The 21,683-nt window shown below is 40.8% G+C and overlaps 2 protein-coding genes across 2 annotated transcripts in view; both read right to left on the reverse strand.

Annotated features, from left to right (window-relative positions):
• LOC132157987 (plectin-like) overlaps positions 1 to 18,347 on the reverse strand; it is a 73,736-nt gene extending 55,389 nt beyond the window's left edge. Inside the window, exon 1 of the mRNA XM_059567228.1 lies at positions 16,815 to 18,347. Within this exon, the coding sequence (XP_059423211.1) occupies positions 16,815 to 18,276 (1,462 nt within the window). The 5' untranslated portion in view covers positions 18,277 to 18,347. The remainder of the gene's footprint in view (positions 1 to 16,814) is intronic.
• On the reverse strand, positions 18,332 to 21,183 carry LOC132158996 (protein hsr-9-like). The gene is made up of 2 exons (XM_059568641.1): positions 18,388 to 21,183; positions 18,332 to 18,343 (listed from the first exon to the last, which is right to left on the reverse strand). Exons 1-2 carry the CDS (start codon positions 20,890 to 20,892, stop codon positions 18,332 to 18,334), a joined length of 2,517 nt encoding a protein of 838 aa, XP_059424624.1. The 5' UTR covers positions 20,893 to 21,183.
• Between the last annotated feature and the right edge of the window lie 500 nt (positions 21,184 to 21,683).

Below are 21,683 nucleotides of genomic sequence, written 5' to 3' on the forward strand. Positions count from 1 at the left end.
ATTTGAATGTGTCCTGTTCTGTGCACAATTCATTGGTGAATGTTATTCTAACGAAAGAAGAGTGCTCACAATTTATTCAAATTCAATAACTTGCTCTGTTTCCACTTTCCTTTCTTGCTGATGAATCCCTCTCACATTTCTATATTCCAGATACTTGATCAATCATTCAGATCATAAAAATAAAATGGGCTTTGGTCAGGGTTTCACACTGACTTCAATAAATATTTTGTCTCCCTCTTCTGGCCAATAATTAAGACATAATCATAAAACCTGGCAGGTGAACAGGTGAGGGACGCACAGACCGTGTGGATGACCTGCATGAGATCAGCTGAGAAATATGACAGCACTTCTGCTTTTGACAGCATTGCCTTAGTGACATAATAATAAGTGCTTCCATCTGAGATGCTGACGGTGCAGATATGATGATATCTGAGAAGAATTGTCCAAACTGTAACGCTGTCAGAGTTTAAAGTCTGCCCAGGATGAATAGAAAAGACAGCGCAAACGGATGGTAGTTTCACGAGTCTTTATATAATTCCTCTCCGTTAAACGCACTCTTCCCATACATGTCATAGAGCGAATATTAACAGGGGAAAAACACTCTGAAAACACGCTACAAATAAGAGTAGAACGTAAACACAGTAAATCAAAGGAGCAGTAGGTAGAGCGGTCATCTCTCTCCTCGCGAGCAATACTCTCCTCTCACTGCGCACGCGTTCACTGGAACAGCACGCATACAATAACGTTTCATCTTAAAGGCATACAACATTCATGTCATGAACACTATAACATTAAGTGGCCGTTACAGATCCCCCCCAGGAAGGTAAAGGCTGCCCTCAGCCGTGCACAACTGAGCACAGCATCACTTTAAACAACCTCATACATGAAAAGTTGTCAAAATAACAGAACCATACTGGAGAATGTATTACTAAGGTACACACTGACATACATGACAGCACAGATGGACCAAAATACATTGTCTGCAGCAGCATTTTTCAAACAAATGAAAACAGCATGTAATCAAACAGAAACAAAACATAGGACATCCTTTTTTCCACTATTCCTATTTGTGTACAACATTGTAACAAGCATGTCAACAGACTAAGTATTAATACTAATTCTCAATTTTCCTTTTTTCTCAACTTTAAACCTTCCACCTTCCACAGTGACAAATCAAGCAAATGAACACACAATGACGTAATCTAAACACTATTTAAGGTCCAGTCTGTCTGTGTGGTACACATTCGTCCACCTATTACTCGACCAGTCTGAGGTGATTCTTGGTGCGCGTCGAGGTCTCAAGTCATAATGGTGTCTACCAGGAACATTATCACTAACAGTAAAGTCATCGTCTCGAGACCTAACGTCAACTTGTAGGTCAGGCAACTCATCAACACTGTCAACATTTCCTGACACATCATGAGCACTGGATGTCACAGGGAGACATAGGTCCGTTAGGTTTACGGCGGTAGCACCAGCAGTATCCTCTGTTTCTTCCGGCACTTCATCAATCAAAGAACCGTCAGCTGATGTTTCTACAACAGAAAACCATGTGGGCTCAGTCTCTGACTCAAGTGGTTCCCAGGTACGAAAAGGAAGCAGATTTACGACATGAAATACACCTGCGTCTGCCCCCGTACTCGCATCAATGAGTCTGTAGTTCACTTCCGACAGTTTTTGTGCAATTTGGTAAGGGCCAGCATATAGAGGTGCTAGCTTAGCCGTGAAATTCGCCAGTGCATCCGAACGGGGATGAGTCTTAATTCTGACCCACTCATTTACTGAGTAAGACACAGGCCGACGTCTCTTGTCATAGTACTTCTTTCTTTTTCCATGGTTCTCATCCAAAACGGACCTAGCATGATCATGTGCTTCTCTGATAGATGACTCCAAGCTTTCCGGGTATGGGATACCAGGTTCATCCCCACCATCACTATTCGGCTGAGTGATGAGGTCAAGAGGGGTATTCAATTCTCGTCCATACAGCAACATGGATGGGCTTTGGCCCGTGCTTTCATGTGGAGCAGTCCTCAAAGCAAAACAAATTTGGGGCAGGTAACGATCCCAAGCAGTGTGCTTGTTACCGACGTAAGCACGGATGGCAGTTTTCAACGTCCGATTCACCCTCTCCGTTGCATTCGTCTGGGGGAGATACGCAGTTGTAAGTCTGTGTTCCGACCCCAGTGTGGTGAGAACATGCATGAATAGTTCACTCACAAATGGTGACCCTCTGTCGGAGATCAGGTAATTAGGCACCCCATGTCGTGCGAACACCTCGCTAAGCAACTTGCTGGCAGCAACTTGGGCAGTCGCTTCTCGTACTGCACTAACCTCCACCCACTTCGAAAAATAGTCCACAAAGACCAGAATGTAAGCATTACCGCAGGGTGTGCGCGGTAAAGGACCCACGAAATCAACTCCAGTATACTCCCAAGGTCTTTGAGGGCGGATCGGAACCATGAACCCAGCAGGTTTCCTCTGGCTTGGTTTTGTGAACTGGCAGACAGGATGCAACATACTTCTTAGCGTCAGACGACATTTTTGGCCAGTAAAATCGAAGTTTCAGCCGCGCTATAGTCTTCGTCATGCCCAAGTGACCAGCCATCGGGTGATCATGGTAATACTCCATCAAACTCCTTTTCATAGCCGTGGGTACGTACAGTTTAAGGCGCTTCATATGGTGGAGATTACAAGCCACTTTGTCATCCACAAAGTACAGGAGTCCATCCTGGATCTCATACTGAGACAACTCCTCAGTGCTATTCTCATCCTGTGCCTCCAACATCCGCAGCAGCTTTCCAATTTCTGGGTCGTTGAGCTGCAGCTGCCTAATGTGCTCCCGATCTGAAAACATTACTGGGGGTAAAGCACGCAGGTCCAGTCCCCCAATAATGGCATAATCAGGGAGAAGTCCCAAAGGTACACTGCCAGAAGGAACAGGGTTACGTGAAAGTGCATCGGGAACACTGTTACTTGTCCCCGGCTTATGGACAACGTCAAAGTCGAAGTCCTGCAATCTGAGAGACCACCTAGCCAGCCGGCCAGAGAAGTTTGGGCGCGACATAAGCCATTTTAAACTGCTGTGGTCTGAAAAAATAGTCACGTGTAGACCCTCGATATAAGGCCTGAAGTGTTCGAGGGCCCAGATGACCGCTAAGCATTCCTTTTCCGGAGTAGAATAAGGTTTTTCAGACTTATGGAGGGCACGACTTGCATAGCCCACCACAACATCTCTGCTATTTTTGTCCTTCTGCATGAGTGCGGCGCCAAGTCCACTGTCGCACGCATCCGCATGGATAGAGAAAGGAAGAGAGAAGTCCGGGAATGTCAAAATAGGTGCGGAAGTCAGCTTTTCCTTGAGATAATCGATGGCCGTCTGACATTCATTTGACCATACAAAGGGAACATCCGTCCTGGTCAACGCAAAGAGTGGCTCAGCATGTCGGGCATAATCCTGGATGAAACGCCTATAATAGCTGGTCATTCCCAGAAACTGTCGGACTTGTTTCACATTAGCTGGTGTATGAAAATCAATCACTGCTCTCACTTTTTCCTCATTTGGCATGATACCATTTGGGGTGATTTTGTAACCCAGAAAGGTGAGTTCGCTCCTGCAGAACTGGCATTTTGCCAGCTTGATAGACAGTCCAGCAGATCTCAGCCTGGTGAGAACCTCTCTCAGGTCCACAAGGTGCTGTTCGAAAGTAGGCGACGCCACCACAATATCATAAGTAGACGGCACACGACTTATAGATGAGACCCGCAAGGACTGTGTTCATGAGCCTTTGAAATGTGGCGGGCGCATTGCACAATCCAAAAGGTAAGACCCGAAACTGAAATAACCCACAGTGGGAAATGAAAGCAGTCTTTGGCTTGGAGGTCTCTGCCACTGCCACCTGCCAGTAGCCTCTTGCCAGGTCAATGGTGGAAATGAAAGTCCCTCTAGCCAGGAAGTCAAGAGATTCATCAATCCTCGGTAGAGGATAAGAGTCTTTAACAGTGAGCTTATTTAGTGCACGATAATCGACACAGAACCTTGGCTCTCCTGAATGTTTTGGTACAATTACAACTGGGGCAGCCCAAGGACCAGAGGCAGGTCCAATTATCCCTTCTCTCAACATGTCTTCGATTTGAGACTCAATGAGTTCCTTTTTAGCAGGAGAAGTGCGGTACGGGGCAAGGTGAACCGGTTTTGCATCAGCTGTAACAATTTCGTGCTCCACTAGAGAGGTGCGTCCTAAATGTCCATCAAACAACCCACTGAAGGTCTTGAGCAGTTCAGTTAGTTTGTGTTGCTGCTCGTTTTCCAGCAATGATTCTCCAACCTTCTCAGACAGGGCAGAAGAATTGAAATCCAGGCAGGACAAATCAGGATCAGGACTAGGTATCTTTAAGTCAGCACCCTCTAACTCCTCAAGGGGCACCGGCTCATCTCCGAGCACTACCGTCCTAGACGGAACATGAATCGAAACTGAAGATCTCAACATAAAATCCATACCCAAGATAACAGGAGAAGAAAGATTATGGACAACAGCAAAGCGGTGATAGAAACGCTGGTCCAAGAAACCCAAAGACAACCAAATGACACCCAGCGGGCAACAGGATGCTCCATCCGCAAGCTGAACTGGAGGTGCAGACCATGGTTTTAATCGTACGTCCCCCCCAGGAATGGTCTGGACAACCGCTGAGTGCACCGCAGAGAGAGAAGCACCAGTGTCAAGAGTTGCATCAAAAACTTGTCCATAAAGATTAACCTTCACTCTGAACGGGGTATTCCAATAGGACGTGGAAGCAATATCCTCCACATGACACAGCTCAGGTTGATCATTTACGGAATCATCAGGTAAGCGAGGCACATCTATCCTCTGGAGGGAGGATTGCCTCATCTGAACGTCCTCCCTCCTCTAAAGTTTCCCCTCTGGGCAAAGTCTGGGGCCACGTTTCCTTCACCCATGGCTTGGTCAGAGCCGTCCATCCGTCCAACGTCCGACACTCTGACTGTATCTCTCGGGGGTTCTGGGGGCTCCATTGGAGACAAATGCGGTCTTTCCTCTAGACTACAATTTGGACAAGTACGAGTGGTAAATCCTGGCAAGGAGCACTTAAAACAGTGAACATCCCTTTTTGGCGTACTACTAGCTTGTCTCTGAGGAGGACACTCAAAACTTGGACCGATGACTGCATGAAGCTCGTGAGCCCGCAAAAGAAGGTCCATGACTGACGGTTTGGGTGTGCCATAAAGAGCGACTCTATATTTCTCAAGCACATGCTTCCTTATCAAGTCTATTTGCTATAGTTGAGGTGGAGGAGACCTTAGCTTACGAAACTCACCCAACATATGAGCGACAAAGGTCGGCAGTGGCTCATCTGGCATTTGCACACGGTCCAAAATGCCCCTCAGGACACGTTCCTGATTGTCCGAAGGCAGAAAGACTGTCCTAAAGAACTCACAGAACTGATTCCAACTGGTCAAATGTGTGCTTAGTGCAGCAAACCAGTTTTTTGGCTCTTTTGACAGGAATTGTGGGAGTTCAAGGAGAATTTGGCCATCTGAGAGATCCAGGGAGGCCCTATACACGTTGAGAGACTGAAGCCATTCCTCAGGATTCAGGAAACCATCCGCAGCAAACACGGGTGGCTCGAGCCGTGATTGGTTAAGCATAGCAGTAAGTGCATTTGTTGTGGCACTCATATCCACAGCGAGTGGTTGAGAAAATGTAGGCACAGAACTATAAGTTACATTGACTGGCACTGACCTTTGAGCTGTTGACTTAGCCTGCCCCAAACTGTAAGGAGTTGAGCTGGCTCTGGGAGCTGGATGTGGGGTCACAGGCACAGTACACTCTTGATGTGTTAAACGGTCCATCATATCCTTTTGTAGGTCAATTGATTCGCGAAGGCACCGCTGCAGCACTGCCACTTCTGCTTGTAACAACTTGTTTTGAGACCGTAAATCTTCAACAGTATGCTGTGACGCTCCCTGTTGTATAAAAGAGTCTTCATCTGCGGACCAGTCAGTAAAGTCAGACTGAAAGTCAGGGTGAGAAGCCATTATGTATAAAATCACAATCAATTAATAAATGCAAATAATAAATCAAGATACCGTAAATTTACACAAATATATGAGTCAAAAGCTGTACTAACTTTGTACCAACTGTTACTTTTCCACACCCACAAGAAAAAACAGCAGTGTTTATGTAAAAACTCAGAAAATGAACTTCTGCCCTGGTTTTCCCCTTTAACTGCAAACAAAGATATGCTGCACAACAGTATAACACAGCAATGTTACCCACAAAAAAAAATATCAGGAAAAAAAAACGATGAAAAATTAGTGATTTGCACAATAGTCTCAACAAAAAAATACTCAACCAAGTGTCCTTTCCAAATGCAATCTATTCCGCACCTGCTGGTTTGAAATGAACAGATAGGCAACTCAAAAAAAAAATTATGTCCCAGAAGTGTTTCACACAGTCTTCACTTCATTGTTCCCTTTTTGTCATCCATTAATGACTGTCCGATCAACACAAAAAAAAATATGATTTTTTTTGTTTCTTTCAATATAGTTAAGTTCAGTTATTGATCCACATTCCACAAGGAAAAACGTTGAGAGAGAGGAAAAACAAAAAAAAAATTCCTCCAACCGGTTTTACACTATGAAAACAGTAAATATTCGGGCGCTCCACAAAAATAGCATAGGAAATCAGTCAAAACCAACATAAAAACAACATCACCTGAAAATCAGTCACACACCGACCGCATGGTGTCCTTAATTAGCAAGCTAGTCAGCACGGTGGAATGGAAAAACTCCAGCAACGAAAACCCCTTCCAAAAAAAAAAAAATAACAATCCGAACCTCCTTGTAGATAAACACGAGGTGACCGGTGAATCCAGTTGTTCGGGCGCCAATTTGTAACGCTGTCAGAGTTTAAAGTCTTCCCAGGATGAATAGAAAAGACAGCGCAAACGGATGGTAGTTTCACGAGTCTTTATATAATTCCTCTCCGTTAAATGCACTCTTCCCATACATGTCATAGAGCGAATATTAACAGGGGAAAAACACTCTGAAAACACGCTACAAATAAGAGTAGAACGTAAACACAGTAAATCAAAGGAGCAGTCGGTAGAGCGGTCATCTCTCTCCTCGTGAGCAATACTCTCCTCTCACTGCGCACGCGTTCACTGGAACAGCGCGCATACAATAACGTGTCATCTTAAAGGCATACAACATTCATGTCATGAACACTATAACATTAAGTGGCCGTTACAAAACACACAGATGCCATGGCAGCAGATGAGAAGAACACATTCTTACTCATGTGTGTATTTATAGTTTGACCACAAAGAAGGGCTTAGCTCTGAGACTCGCTGATTAAAAAAAAAAAAAAAGATTAATAGAGAATCAAGTAAAGCCGAGCTGAATACTTCAGATGGTAGATCACCCTCCAATCACACCAGCAGCTTACATCAAATTAAAAATTGCTCATGAGCAATAGATAACCATATAACCATGGGGTTTCCAGTGCCCAGAATATTCCCTGCAAATTCCCAGCTCTCTGACCTTGTCCATTACACTAAACTGTGCTGCCGGTTGACTTTGGTCACTAATAAAACGTGTTTTGAATCATGCCAGTTAATACATTTCAGTATTAGCTTCAGTAAAAGTGAACGAATGCATTTGTTTCGTCTTGTTTCATGCTGTATCAGTTAGAGCAATGAGTATTGAACTGAGACTTCATCATTTTAACACTAGATGGCGGAGAAACACAGTATTCTCAAGAGACAAATGCATACGTTGTGTTGTTTCCTTTGAGAAATACCATGCATAACATGCTCCCTGACAGATCTCACGGAAAAATATAGAAAACAGTGAAACTTCTGGAAATGACCGGCCATGTTTTCTAACCGCCAGGAGAAACTACTTCTGAATAAATCATTTTGCATATTCAGTTTTGCTGACATCAGATTGGATGATGTGTCTTTAAAGGGCGGGGTTATGGATCCTTTGGTTAAATAGATGGGCGTGGCTAAATCAGACAGGTCCGCAAAAAGCAAAAATGGCTTTATATTCACAATAAAAATATAGTTTTTTGTTTTTAAACAGTAGTTTAGTATGCTGCACTGTTGTCACATGACCTCACCATATTGCATGTGAACGTTGTTTAGTCATTTTAGAAATAAATTGGTTTGCATTTTAAGTATAATATTAATAATGAAGCAATAGTATGATATTCTAAACATAAGATTCCTTCAATAAAGCACTGGTTGGCAAATAAATAAATGAATAATTATTATCAATTTTTAGACCATTATTATGTAGGATAACTATACAAGAATTAAAATAAAATAGTTTCAGATTATGCTAATTATCTGTCAGTATAAGTGAATGTTATTCAGCATTCACTGCAGTAAAGCCATGTGAAGTGAAAGCTCATATACTGCATAATTATCTGGAACCAGACTACCAAAGTAAAGTGATTTAAGTGATTTATACTTTCAGCAGCAGGACTGAGCTGATTAAAGCAGTCAGACATTACGCAACAGTCGATGATGGGAATAAAACTCTCTAACAGTGGTGTGATTAAGTGCAAATCCAGGCTCCTGCGCATCAGACTTACCAACACAACACATCTGACCGTACAGCAGCTCCAGTCTTTCTCCATAACTGCTCTGGGAAATATTTCCATCACTGCGACTGCTACAGCACAACACATCCTGAGACATGGCCAGCGTCTCCTGCAGTCATCCTTGAAGACTGCTAATGATTTCCCACGCCTCCTCTGACCTTTAGTCACAGGCAATAATCAAACTTTATGGCCTCCATTATCCAATAGCAAAGCTGCCTGGGTCATCTGTTTTCCGAGGAATGGGCATGTGAATAAAATTTTACAGACTTACAGATATGTCATGACACTTTTTTAAATGTAAGTTTAAGAAATGTTAAGACCTTTTCCAACAGGCCTTGTAAGGCTATTTTCAGTTGAGCTTTAGGTTAAGTTTTAATAATTTTTTCCGTGTGTGATTTTTTACAAATTATTATTATTATTTTAGTATATCGATTTAAACTAAATAAAAACATGTATTTAGCAAATAGATGGAATAATATAAAAAGTTATTTTAATAACCATATATATATATATATATATATATATATATATATATATGTGTGTGTGTGTGTGTGTGTGTGTGTGTGTTTTAGTTAACTAATAACCCTGGACATGACACACAGAATTATTGCAAGCTATTCTTAGTTTATATATCTCATAACTCAGACTTTTGTTTCAGAATTGCAAATTATAAACTCAGAATTGCAAGAAAGTTATATCTTGAAATACTCAGTTTAAATGTATATAACCCTACAGTCTCCAAGAGCACGACGACGCTCGGCCCTCCTGCATGTGTGCTGTTCACATCAGCCCTCTGGAACTTTCCATTCTATTGGTGTTTAGAGTCAAGATACTATATACGTGCTGATGGGAGCTCAGCTGTACCATAGAATTATGAATTTGATTTGAGAATTCAGAACTGTTTCTGATGTACTTCGGCTCAGAAGCACTCTTTATTCAATGCACACATAGAAAAACGGAGCATCTGGACTTGCATTTGTTATTCAAAGTTTTGATTAAATTTGCAATTCAAAGTTGTGAATTACAGTGATCCTTCAGCCTGCGATGTGTTCACATGTGCTCTATCAGAGCAATACAGGCTTTATAGTGCACTCACAGAACCAACAATGATCTTACTACACTTTATGTGCTCATACGCTATCAGATTATTATCATCAGATGAGTAGATTACAGATACAAGAACTTACATGTAATACTGTAATCAGGTTCAACAGAGACACAGGCAAACTTGATCAAAACAGCACTGATAAGCTAATGGTGTCATAAATGCAGTATGTAGCCTACCAAGACTTTATCAATATCCTCTTATTAGTAAGGTAAATACATTTATTAATAAATATTGATTCAATATTATATTTATTATTTATCATTTTATGCAACCATTTATTTTGTATTGACCGCTACATTATAACTGCACCTTATTAGAATAATAATATATTATTAGAATGAATTAATAAATAAATAAATTAATATTTTGCATTGACACCTGCATTATCAGTGCATGTTATTATTATTATGAATGAATAAATGAATATTTTGCATTGACACCTGTATATTTACTGTATTTTAGTAGTTCTATTCAGATATATTCATAAATAAATAAATGCAGGTGGTCAATACAAAATATAAAGATTTCATAGAATTAAAAAAAACTTTTTCATTAATTCGAACACGGTTTATCTGACACAGTTTAATTGTCATATTGTATCACCATTTTCTAAACTAAAGCGAATAAATTGTGATAATGTGAGAAATGTTGAAGGTGTCTAAAAGTTACAGTTGTTGATGCAAGTCTTCCGAAAACAAGATTTCATTGGAATCAACAGTTAAAAAAATATATATGCCTATCCATATGATGAGCACTCCATGGCCTGTGCTCTAGTACAGCAACGTTCTCCTGATTCTGAAGGGAGTTACCTCCACTTCTTTATCTTTTCATATCTACATTCCTTCCATCCGTTCTCACAGCCCTTCCCATGCCCTCTAACACGTTAAAAACACACCTGCAGCGGGCGAAACATCACTGTGCTTTCATTTACTCTCTTCTTTCTCACCCTAATCGATTTGTACTCTCAAAGTGTGAACATGTTTCCATACGGAGTTGAGTAAGATGTCAAACTGAGAAGCTCATAAACCAGCGTGTCTGAACATCTAACATCACTCCAGGGTTTGCAGAACCAGTTGTGTCTGAAATCAGAAGACACACCTAGTCTCGTTTTGTACAAACTAGTTAAAGTATTTAATCAGTCCAAAGATAATGATACACCCAAAGGCAATAGTGAAAGAAAGTAATCATTAGCACTTCAAATAACAACCGCCCATCTTCACATTACAGACGATTTAAAAACTCATTTATCATACCAAAGTCTGTATGAAATTGAAACTGGCTATATTTACTCTCCTAACACACAATTCTTCTGAATGATTCCTCAGTGCATGCTATTCTATATTTAGTACTTAGTATTAGTAGACTGCTTAATATCTGCTCACTTGATACAGATATTTTACTGACTATAATATAGTAACTTTGCAAAGATGAAAAAATTCAACTTCACTAAAAAAATGTAAATAAATAAAATGAAAATGAATCTAAAAATATTAATAAATAGTCTAATAGCATGTAAATAAAAATAAAATAACATTATATACTGTTGATTGGCAAAAACATATAATAATAGTAATAAAATGTAGTAGAAATTTGCAATGCAAAGTCCACACATCATAAATGCTCCCCACAAAGCTAAACATAGACTGATTAATCTAACAGGAATTTTTAATTTGAATATACAGTGAGGTTTGGCATTATGTTTTGAAACCAAAGCAACTTTGGAGTTACAGTACGATACATTTCCTGGCGCTCTCTATTATTACAGCGTGAGAGAGGACTGCTTCAAGCCCGAAACAGGTGGAAGCGTTTTTAATTTAATTAACAGAGAATTTCCTTCTGAAATCCAACTCTCGCCGGTTTCCTACCCACCCACTGCGCTTTATCCATCAGACCTGGCCAACGTAACTCCTCCAGTTAGAGCTCACACCTATCCACTGCGGAGCAGCTAAAGAATAACAAATCATCCAAAACTACAACTAAAACACAGAAAACTGAAGTGTGAGTGGGTTTCAATATGGAATAGAATTCATAACTCGATGTCTGAAAGAGAAGCATTTTGTTTGTCATCACGGAGAGATGTTCTCCACCAACGATGTTTGGCATGCAAACAAACATATAATAAAACACACATAAAGTCAGACTCCTGACTATCAGACCTACCAGGTATGATCTTCATGAAGTCAGGTGGACAAGCAGAGCATGAACGTGCCAGTAAAGACAGAAGAAGAGTCTGGTTTAGTTTGGTGCCCCCTGTCCCCTTCTTATTTTTGACGGCCCATGCCTGCTGTGTGGATATGTCAGCGCTGTTCCCCGGTGGCTTTGTAATTAGGAGGGTGGAGGCTGAGGGACGGGACGGGACGGTGTGATGGGGAAGGGGAAAACAGCTCACTGTGGATATAAATATCATCCTGGGCGAGCTGCTCACACTGGCACTGATAGAAACAGATGCCTCTTTGAACAGAGATCAGTTTGTTCCTGGAAGATGATTGAGTTATTCTATGATACTGCTTCACAGTCTCTCAGCGTTTGCTTCAGCTCTGCTGTCAGTCACTAAGGGCTAGATTTACTTGATTTACTAGCTTGCGCCAGAGAAAACCGTCTTTTGGTGTTAAAATACAGTAGTACCGTCAGGATTTACTAAAGACGCACTGAAACGTTTTGCACTTTTGCACCAGATCTTATTGAATTTGCAGGAGTTTTCCTTTCAGACATAAAATTTATGGGAGGAGAGTATTAAAATGAATCACGCAACACAATTTACTAATGTTTTGTGCCATTTTTTAACACCCAAAGTAAGCATGTCTTAAATTATTTTGAGTTTGAAAACGCTGCATTTGTTGTTTGTTTGGAAGAGCAAATGATCTGAATATATCCTTATGCTAATTTGTGCTGCGATAGGTAGTCTACGTTCTATAACTAGCGCGTTGTCAGTAAACCACTCACAGAAATGTTCATGCCCATCAGCGCTGTTTTGGAATAGCGCTCTCGTGCTAATTTGCTCTGTTTAGGAAAACTGACAATTTGTGAGGAATAATTGGCATTAAATGGCAAAATACAATGAACTGATAGAATATACCCTTGTGAAAAAGAGACTTTCAAAAAAACTGTACTAGCAGATAATATATTAATGAAATAAAAAGCTACTTAAGTGACTGTTTTGTATCACAGTTAAGTACACTTTTAAAAAAGTACACTATGTAATAATATCAAATTAAAAGTTTTTTAAATAAATGAATCATTAAGTCATGTAAAAAATGTTTATGCTTTAAAGAAGTACATTTATTTTGATGTGCTGACTAAAATACTAAAGCACATGTAAAACACTTGCTTATGATTTAAAAGTTAATCAGTATATCATTAAAAGTTAATATATTTTAAATGTAAACTTAAATTGCAACTCCATCCTTACTACAAGTTTCAACAGAAATGAAACTAAAATTATATTAATTAATTATATTTTCTAGAAGCATATTATTTCCATAATAAATACTCTTTTTTTTAAAGTATGCTAAAGTAAAGTGTAAACAGTGTTGCGTGCCAGGTTTCATGTTTTTTTTATTTTATATATATATATATATATATGGAATGGGATTCCTGGCATGACTGGAAATCTCTTGTACCATATCACAAGCCTTTAGTGGCCACCCGTGAAGCCAGACATATACTAAATATAGTAGAGTTTTACACAGCAATCCACTGAAATTAGCATGTGGCATTGTGAATTACAGTGTTGACAGAGTGTAATTTTCATTTCCCCCATGTTTACCGCACTTATGACTGTGATTAAATGAAGTATTTGTAGGTGTCTAATTTGCAGGACTTGGCATGTGAACTATTTGGAAAATGAGATGAGCACTGACTGATCAGATCTAGTTATCAGGCCCAGTCTGACTCCACTGAGCCTTTTTAATATTAATAGGTCTAACAAATTAGTTGGTCAGCTTACCTGTTTAATTAATGCATATACTGAAATTAGTTATCTTGATTTAGCATGTATGTGTTGGCTAGTGAAAGATGAATTCAGATTTTTTTATCAAATACTACTTTATTATGCGATGAGCTCTTATTGTCAGTGAATAAATAAATAAATAAATAAATAATAAATTAAAAATAATAAATAATTTAACAAATTTCCATGATGTTTCATCCACACCAGCAGGTGTCAGTAGCACAAAGCCAGAGATCCCTGTTGTACACTGAAAAAAGTGGTGTAGGATTTACTTTGAAATCATTTTAACTAATTAAATTAAAATAATAAATCATTTAAATAATTTAATAATTTAAAAGAAACGGCAAGTAACACATTGAATTGAAAAAAATAATAAGTAGAAGGACATTTTCTAGTAAAGTATACTCTAATAATCTTTGTTTCATTTACAACTTCAAATACTTATTTTTGTTAGTCATTTTATGAGTCGGAACGATCATCTGTATGAGCCAGTGAACCAACATAACAAAAAATGACAACTCACACAGCATAGAGGAAAATCAGTTCCTCATTATACATTCACCTGGATATTGTAAATGGACAAAGTTTTGTTATTATGTGTGGATACAAATAAAAGACCCTTTACAGATTTGATTGAAGTATCGCTCTTATCTGTACAATCAAAACGGAAAGTGTAATTTAAGTTATTTTCGGGGTTATCAGGAGAAAATGCCTCATCACGAGTATAACGCATGAATCGACTCCAGAGGGTAAATCATCTTGACAGAAAAGACTCTTATTTTGGAGAAATGTATCATAAATCTTTTACATATTTCTGTCAGTAGAAGAACTGATGGTTTACTGATATGGCTAGGTCTGGGACTATTAAATTTTTGTTTGTGAAAAGTAGGCTATTTATTCAGAAAGTTGGCATATTAATATAGTTTAATGGGTTTATTATCTCCGAGCCAGTGCATAATCTCTTGGTTTAGGTAAGACAGTATAAAGCACCAATAATGACAGAGCAAGCAGTTTTATACATGCATGCATGAATGTAAATATTAGCTGACAGCTATTAGGCCATAATCCTACCAGTTGGAGTAGGTCATCAATTGAAACCTCATAAATATTAAACAAGAAAGAAGATGTAGGGGAGACCGGGGCTAGTTATCACACAGTGAAACTCTTCATGGTGTAATAATAACTACAATTTCACGAGTTCACGCTTACATATAATTAGCTGAAGAATGGTATATTTGGCTTGCTCTCCGGGGAAGTGCTCCAAGGAATGGCCTGAGCCATGAGTACCCAACAGCACCAGACACTGCTAGAATGTGTCCGATAAGACTTCTTAAAGGTCAGATTCGTTTGGCTACTCTGAACTGACTGCATGACTCATGAACTGCACCACAATCATGTGGAATTGAGAACATCAGAGGACGCCTGTCACAACAACACAAACATGCAGGAATTTATGGTGGAGGAGGACAGAAGCACTCACTTGCAAAACAGGAAACAGAGAACAGTGCAAATAGAGAGCACAGACTTTTGCTCATACATGTCCAATGTATTACTCAGAGAGTACTAACGAATAAAGTATTGCTTCTATGCCATTACAGAAGAACAAACAGGTAATAGTTACAAAAAAAGAATTCCCATCCTAGCTGCAGGCTGAAATTTCACTTGACACCACATGACTGAGTTTCTTTTGAAAAGATCTGCTGAGGGTAATACAGAGAGATACAGACAGATCTGTAGAGATACAGTAGGGGGCAGCAGAAAATTACAGAGATGAAACCTCAAGCACATCTGACTCGAGTTAGTTAGTCTGAGCATACTATTGTATAAATAATTTTTCCTATTCAAATCTAATTGCATTTGGTTGGGAACTATGGGAACTGTGGATTCCTGGAAGACCCGTCATACTGAAGTGACTAACAAAATCTTCAAATAAAACGCTAATTGTTCTTGGATCGTTCCTCTGTGATACACCTACTGAACACACCCATTAGATTGTGCAAACTCTTTAACTGCTTCATTTCTTAATGCAAATACCCATATTATCATTTCTTAATGCATATACCCAGATTCACTAACTCTACAAATAGTATATTGTTCCAGTAGTTTCTTTAAATGTCTTTGCATTTATACCAGCATAAACTGAAATGCACAGCTATAAAAACAACAAAAGCGACTCCAACACACATTCCAGAGATCTCTGTTGCACTAGGGGAGGAAGACAACAGTGGAATTTGGGATGGACAGCTGTACCCATGGTATGTCTCATTACATAATAAACAAAGTGACAAAGCAGAAGCCTCCAGCTAATAGTTGACCACTGGAAACCAGATACAAGGGGTAACAAACCACAGGAAATAACCAAACACACGTGCTTCCTGCAGAAGTGGCACACAGGGTCCCCTAAGCACAGCATTGATTTTTAGAGGAGCTCTTTTTCTTTTCAGAGAACTGAAAATCTATAGCTGTGGTTTGTGTTTGGCAGCAGGGAGTGGAGAACTGACTCCAAACTGTTGTATTGTCAAACACAGTGCTGCTTAACTGCTCATTACCGGCAGTCTGGGTTTCCCCCTGAAAAGAATGAAAACTTGCAACAGAATCACTAGCCGGTCCCAATATGCTACAGAGTCAAAGGGTGGTTGCGAAACACTGCATGCATAATTTGATGTTTTGGGTGTGGATGTGGCATAAATCATTGTGAAAGGTTAATTTCTAGAAATAACTGGAACAAATATAGCCAGATTTGTGATTGTGGAAAGCAGCAGTGACAAACAGGACAAGCTGAAAAATATCACTAACAGTATAAAAAAAAAGCACATTGTTACATAGACAAAACATGCTTTGAAAAAAGCTCCACGGTTTTTTATATAAATTGCCTGCACTGCAGTATAAGCTTCTTTGCACAATCTGCAAAACCTACTTATTAAAGCTCAATTCACTTAACATAAACCTCAGGCAGCGTTCACTCAACATGCATTTAAAGTTACATGCCTCTCAACCAAAGCATGCTCAACCATCTAATAACAGCACAACTATTCTGACACCACATCAGTCACCTTCAACCTCCAACACAGCAAATATGGATGGAACAAACATCAAAGCACGTTAAAGAAAGACTTATGAAAAGGACTCATACCTTCTATGAAGTTGGGGAAGGTTTTCACCTCTGGCTCTTGGAGTGAATGATCCCAGCAAGTCTCTTCAAGAGGACCCTGCAGGATGCCACGCTCTATGGCCAGTTCTTCCAAGACATCATAGTCCAAATCATCTCCTGTGATCTCTGGCCCTAGGGGTGTAACAGGTTGATCTGCAACAGGACTTGCAATCTGTTGCACTTCAATCACTTCTTCTACCACAACGATCTTCTTCCGCATGGCGTCGTCTATGGACTTCTCTTGCGCGTCGCAAGTATTCTCTACAGCAGGAAGAGGTCCAGTAATGATAGGCTGTGCAGGGGCCTTGCTATCGGAGAGCCTGTTCTGCTTCTCTGAGCTCTGCTGTGTGTCAGGAGCAGGCGTGTGTTGTGCAACTCTGGGAGGTTCCCCCTGCTTGGGGAGGGGGGTGAGCTGGGCCGAGGCTGCTGCTGACGCGGAGGCTGCCGGTGCTTCCCACTGTCTCTGTGAGGAGGATGTTTTTCCTTTCAGAACCTCCCGTTTTTTAGGCAAGGGCTGCGCAGGCTCCACCTCCCCTTTGTGAGCCAGGGCCTCATTCTGTACAGCTGTTGGTTGCACACTCTCCACAGCGTGCATTCTCTCAGGGGATGTCTTTGCGGAATCATTTTTTGGGCCCTCAACCTTAAGAAGGTCAACCTGACCGGCATTCTTTAGCTCTTTCACCTTTGTCTCAACTATAGGTGGTGGGACTTGTTTTGCATCTGAAGATTTTTGTGTAGATTTCTGATTTTTCTTCTTTCCTTTCGAAGGCTTTGAGGCATCCTCTGTATCTCTGTCTTTTGCAGCTGTAGTGACTACAGATTCCTCAGTCAGTTTTGCTGGTGATGGCTTTTGTTGAACAGAATCAAAATCTGTTTCAGATTCCAATTTCTTAGGCGTCTGCGCAAGGACTTCTGAAGTCTTGCTGGAGTCAGCTGTAGTAATCTTTACTTCAGCAGCTGTAGATGGGGGCTGAGACTCAGGGCAGAGTTCAGGCTTGTGACTTTTAACCTCTACCTTGACCTCAGAAGTAGAAATGGCACGAGGAATCTCCACCTTTTCACAAACTTTCAAAGGACGAGTGTTGTCATCTTTAGGTGCTTCTTTGACATCCTTTGTTTTTTGGGAACCAAGTGCTTTCTGTTGTTTGTCAATCATTTGAGCTGTGCTAGATGCTGTGGGCGGCACTGCTGTCTTCTCTACAGAGACCTGCAGGGGCAGATTACTCTGTGATTTCTTTTCAGCGATGTGTTTTGACAAATCTTCTTCTTTCTTAAGCAGAGGGGGTGCTGCTGATTCTAGAGATTTGATAGGCACCTGAGTGATAATGGAGGTAGTTGACTTTGTCTCATCGATATGAACAGCAGGCACATCATCTGGTGCAATGGGGGTCTGGTTTGTAACATCTGTCTTAATTGGTTGTTCTTGCACGTTTTTGGTCAGCATGGTTTTCTGTGCTTTCTCCACTCTTAGTTTTGATGGAGAAGGATGAGGAGCATCCTTATGCGTTTTGCTTTTGATTGTAGGCGTTGTTTGTACAGAGACATTCATACACACATCTTCCTTAGTCTTTTCTTTGACTGCTTCAGTAGGGACAGAAACTGCAGAGGATTGCACTGCTGTTGATAAAACAGTTGGTATATCCTGCACACTTTTGGTCTTTGTGTTTTTTTGCATTTTTTCCACTTTTGGTTTTGATGAATGAGGAGCATCCTTACCCTCTTCGCTATCACCTTTGGGTGTGGTTTTTTGAGAGACACTGACACACACTTCTTCCTTGGGATCTTCTTTGACTGCTTCGGTAAAGACAGAAACTGCAGAGGATTTCACTGCTGTTGTCTCTCCTGTTGACGAAGCTGCTGCCACATCCTGCATATTTTTAGTTTTCTGGGTTTCCTCCACCTTTGATTTTGATAGAGTAGGATGAGGAGCACCCTTAGCCATTTGACTATCATCAGTTACTGTGAATACAATTTCCTGAGATACTTTTTTGGTCTTTTTGGTTTTCTGTGTTTTCTCTGCTTTTGGTTTTGATGCAGTAAGATGAGAAGGATCCTTATCTATTTTGCCATCACCTTTGGGTGTGGTTTCCTGGAAGACACTGACACACATTTCTTCCTTGGGCTTTTCTTGGACTGCTTTAGCAGAGACAGAGGATTTCACTGTACTTGTCTCCACTCCTGATGAAATGGTTACCACATCCTGCAAATTTTTGGTCACAGGTGCTTGCTGCGTTTTCTCCACCTTTGATTTTGACAAAGTGGGACAAGTAGGATCCTTATATATTTTGCTATCACCTTTGGGTGTAGTTTCCACTTTTTCCTTGGGCTTTTCTTCAGCTGCTCTAGCAGTGACAGGAAATATAGTGGACTGCACTGCTGTTGCCTCCACATTTGATGAAACAGTTGCTATATCCTGCACATTTTTTGTCTTTGTGGTTTTCTGCGTTTTGTCCACTTTTGGTTGCAATGGAATAGGATGAGAAGCATCCTTATCTGATTTGTTATCCTTATCTGTTTTGGATGTGATTTGAGGGACCTTGATACACACATCTTCCTTGGGCTTTTCTTTGAATGCTTCAGTTAAGACAGAGGATTTCATTGCAGTTGTCTCCACTGCTGATGAAACAGCTGGAACACTTTTTGGCACCAAGGTTTGCTGCATTTTCTCCACCTTCTGTTCTGAGATAGTAGGTCCAGGAGCATCTTTAGCCATTTTGCTATTGTCTGCAACTGCGGATGTGGTTTTCTTAGAGATCTTAATAAACAACTCTTCGTTAGGCTTTTCTTTTGCTGCTTCAGTAGGAACAGCTGACACTGAGTATTTGCCTGATGTTGCCTCAACTGTTGATGAAGCCTCCTGCACATTTTTGGCCACAGTAGTTCTCTGTGTGTTCTCCACCTTCAGTTTTGAGGCAGTGGGTTGAGGAGCATCTTTAACTGTTTCAGTGGATGTGGTTTGCTGGAAGACCTTGACCAATATATCTTCTTTGGGCTTTTCTTTGACTGCTTCAGTATGGACCGAAAATAAAGATGTTTCCACTGCTGATGAAATGGCAGGCACATTTTGCACATTTTTCATCACAATATTTTTTTGTGCTTTCTCCACCTTTGGTTTTGAGGGAATTGAATGACGAGCATCCTTAGCCATTTTGCCATCTGCAGCTGCTGTGTATGTTGTTACATGTGAGACCTTGATTGACACTTCTTCTTTGGGCTTTTCTTTGACTGCTTCAGTATGGACAGAAAACAAAGAGGATTCCGCTGCTGTTGCACCCACGTTAGAAGAAATGGTTGGCACATCTTGGCTCACATTAACCTTTTGTGTTTTCTGAACAAACGCCATCTTGGTGCATTCCTTGAGTTCCACCATCTTTTCCTGTTTAACTGGCTTGGCATGGTGGGTTTCTATAGAAGGCATTTGAGAGACCAAATGTATAGCAACCTTCCTCCTAACACTTGTATCCATCTCTTTTGTGTTATCACGAGTATCAGAAAGCATGGGCTGCTCTTTGGATTCCCTGGGTCTGATCTGAGCACCAGCCATTGGACGACCTCTAAATCTTGGTGTTCTCTCATTGGATTCAGTCATTTCAGCATCATCCATGCTCGCCATTTTGCGACGATACTCCTGTCGATCCAGCAAAGCCTCTTGCTTTTCTGCACCCACCTTGCCGGGTTTGGGAACATAAGACGTTGGACCCTGAACCGTTTGAACCCGTTCTGCCCTGCGGCCGATGGCCAGAGTTGCAGCTGGCCGTTGTACTCTCTGCAGCGGCGTGGGAATGATCTCCGGAGGCAAATGCAGGTAATCACGCAAGTAGACAATCCCTTCGTTAGTGAGGTACCAGTAGTAATGCTTCCATGCAAAGGTCTCCCTCACATACCCCCTGGACTTCAGCGAGCCCATGGCTCTTATTACCTGCAGGTTATCCACGCCAGGAATCTCAGGGTGTTTGGTCTGAGGCCGCTTGTCTTTCTTGGCCACCATGACGCCATCCCGAAACAGATGCTCATAGATGGCCTTCAGGTTGTCCAGGGGCATTACCATTCCAGCAACCATTGTGCTTTCTTAGTCGTGCAGCTTCTGAATAAACAGAAACAGCTTTTCCAGAGAAGAACAAATCACTGAATGACCTCAGTCCTGTGGCAGAGCCTGCTGCCACGTGCTACCAATTCAATCAAAAATACGCTAAAAATAAATACGACCTTCTATTCTGCGTTTGTATTCTGTTGTTTAGATAACTTCCCTCCTAATCAAAAGAGTTTCTTCTTTCTTCTCAAACTTTCTCAGAGGCGAAGGAAAAACTCAGAAAAGGAAAACTGTGCTCTCCTTTACTCAGCCTTCCTTGGAAGTGAGCATAGTCCGGACTGGCAGAGCTGCAATGAGAGGGGGTGTGTGTAAAAGAGAGAAAGAGGGAGAGTACTATGACTAGCCAGCCCCTCCCACCTCAGTCAAGCAAGGAAGAAACTTTTAGAATCAAACTGCACGGTCGGCAGACTTTCAACAGTTGTGAAACAAACAGTTGCAAAGATAATCAGCAAAAGTGCTGTGAGCAAAAATATAACTCTAAGAATAAGAAAAAATGTGCCTGTTTAGGACACCTATGTCTCACAGGCATATGCACAGAAAGGGCTAGGAGGAACCACCCACAGTTGTGCAAAGCACAAGTTACACACCTCCGGGTGTGTTAGACCATCTCACAAGGAGAGAGAGAATAGATTAGTCAATAAGAAGCTAAGTTAGAGAAAAGGAGACACCTTTCATGTATGTCATCCAATAGGTGAAAGATATGGTTATTAACACCCACCTCAGGCAAGCAAGGTTTACACACTTCATTCATGTGACGGGAC

Source organism: Carassius carassius, chromosome 15 (genome assembly GCF_963082965.1).
Source record: "Carassius carassius chromosome 15, fCarCar2.1, whole genome shotgun sequence".
NCBI lineage: Eukaryota > Metazoa > Chordata > Actinopteri > Cypriniformes > Cyprinidae > Carassius > Carassius carassius.

Coding starts and splice junctions, on each gene's coding strand:
- LOC132158996 (XM_059568641.1), bottom strand. CDS start 20,892: ATGGTTGCTGGAATGGTAATGCCCCTGGACAACCTGAAGGCCATCTAT.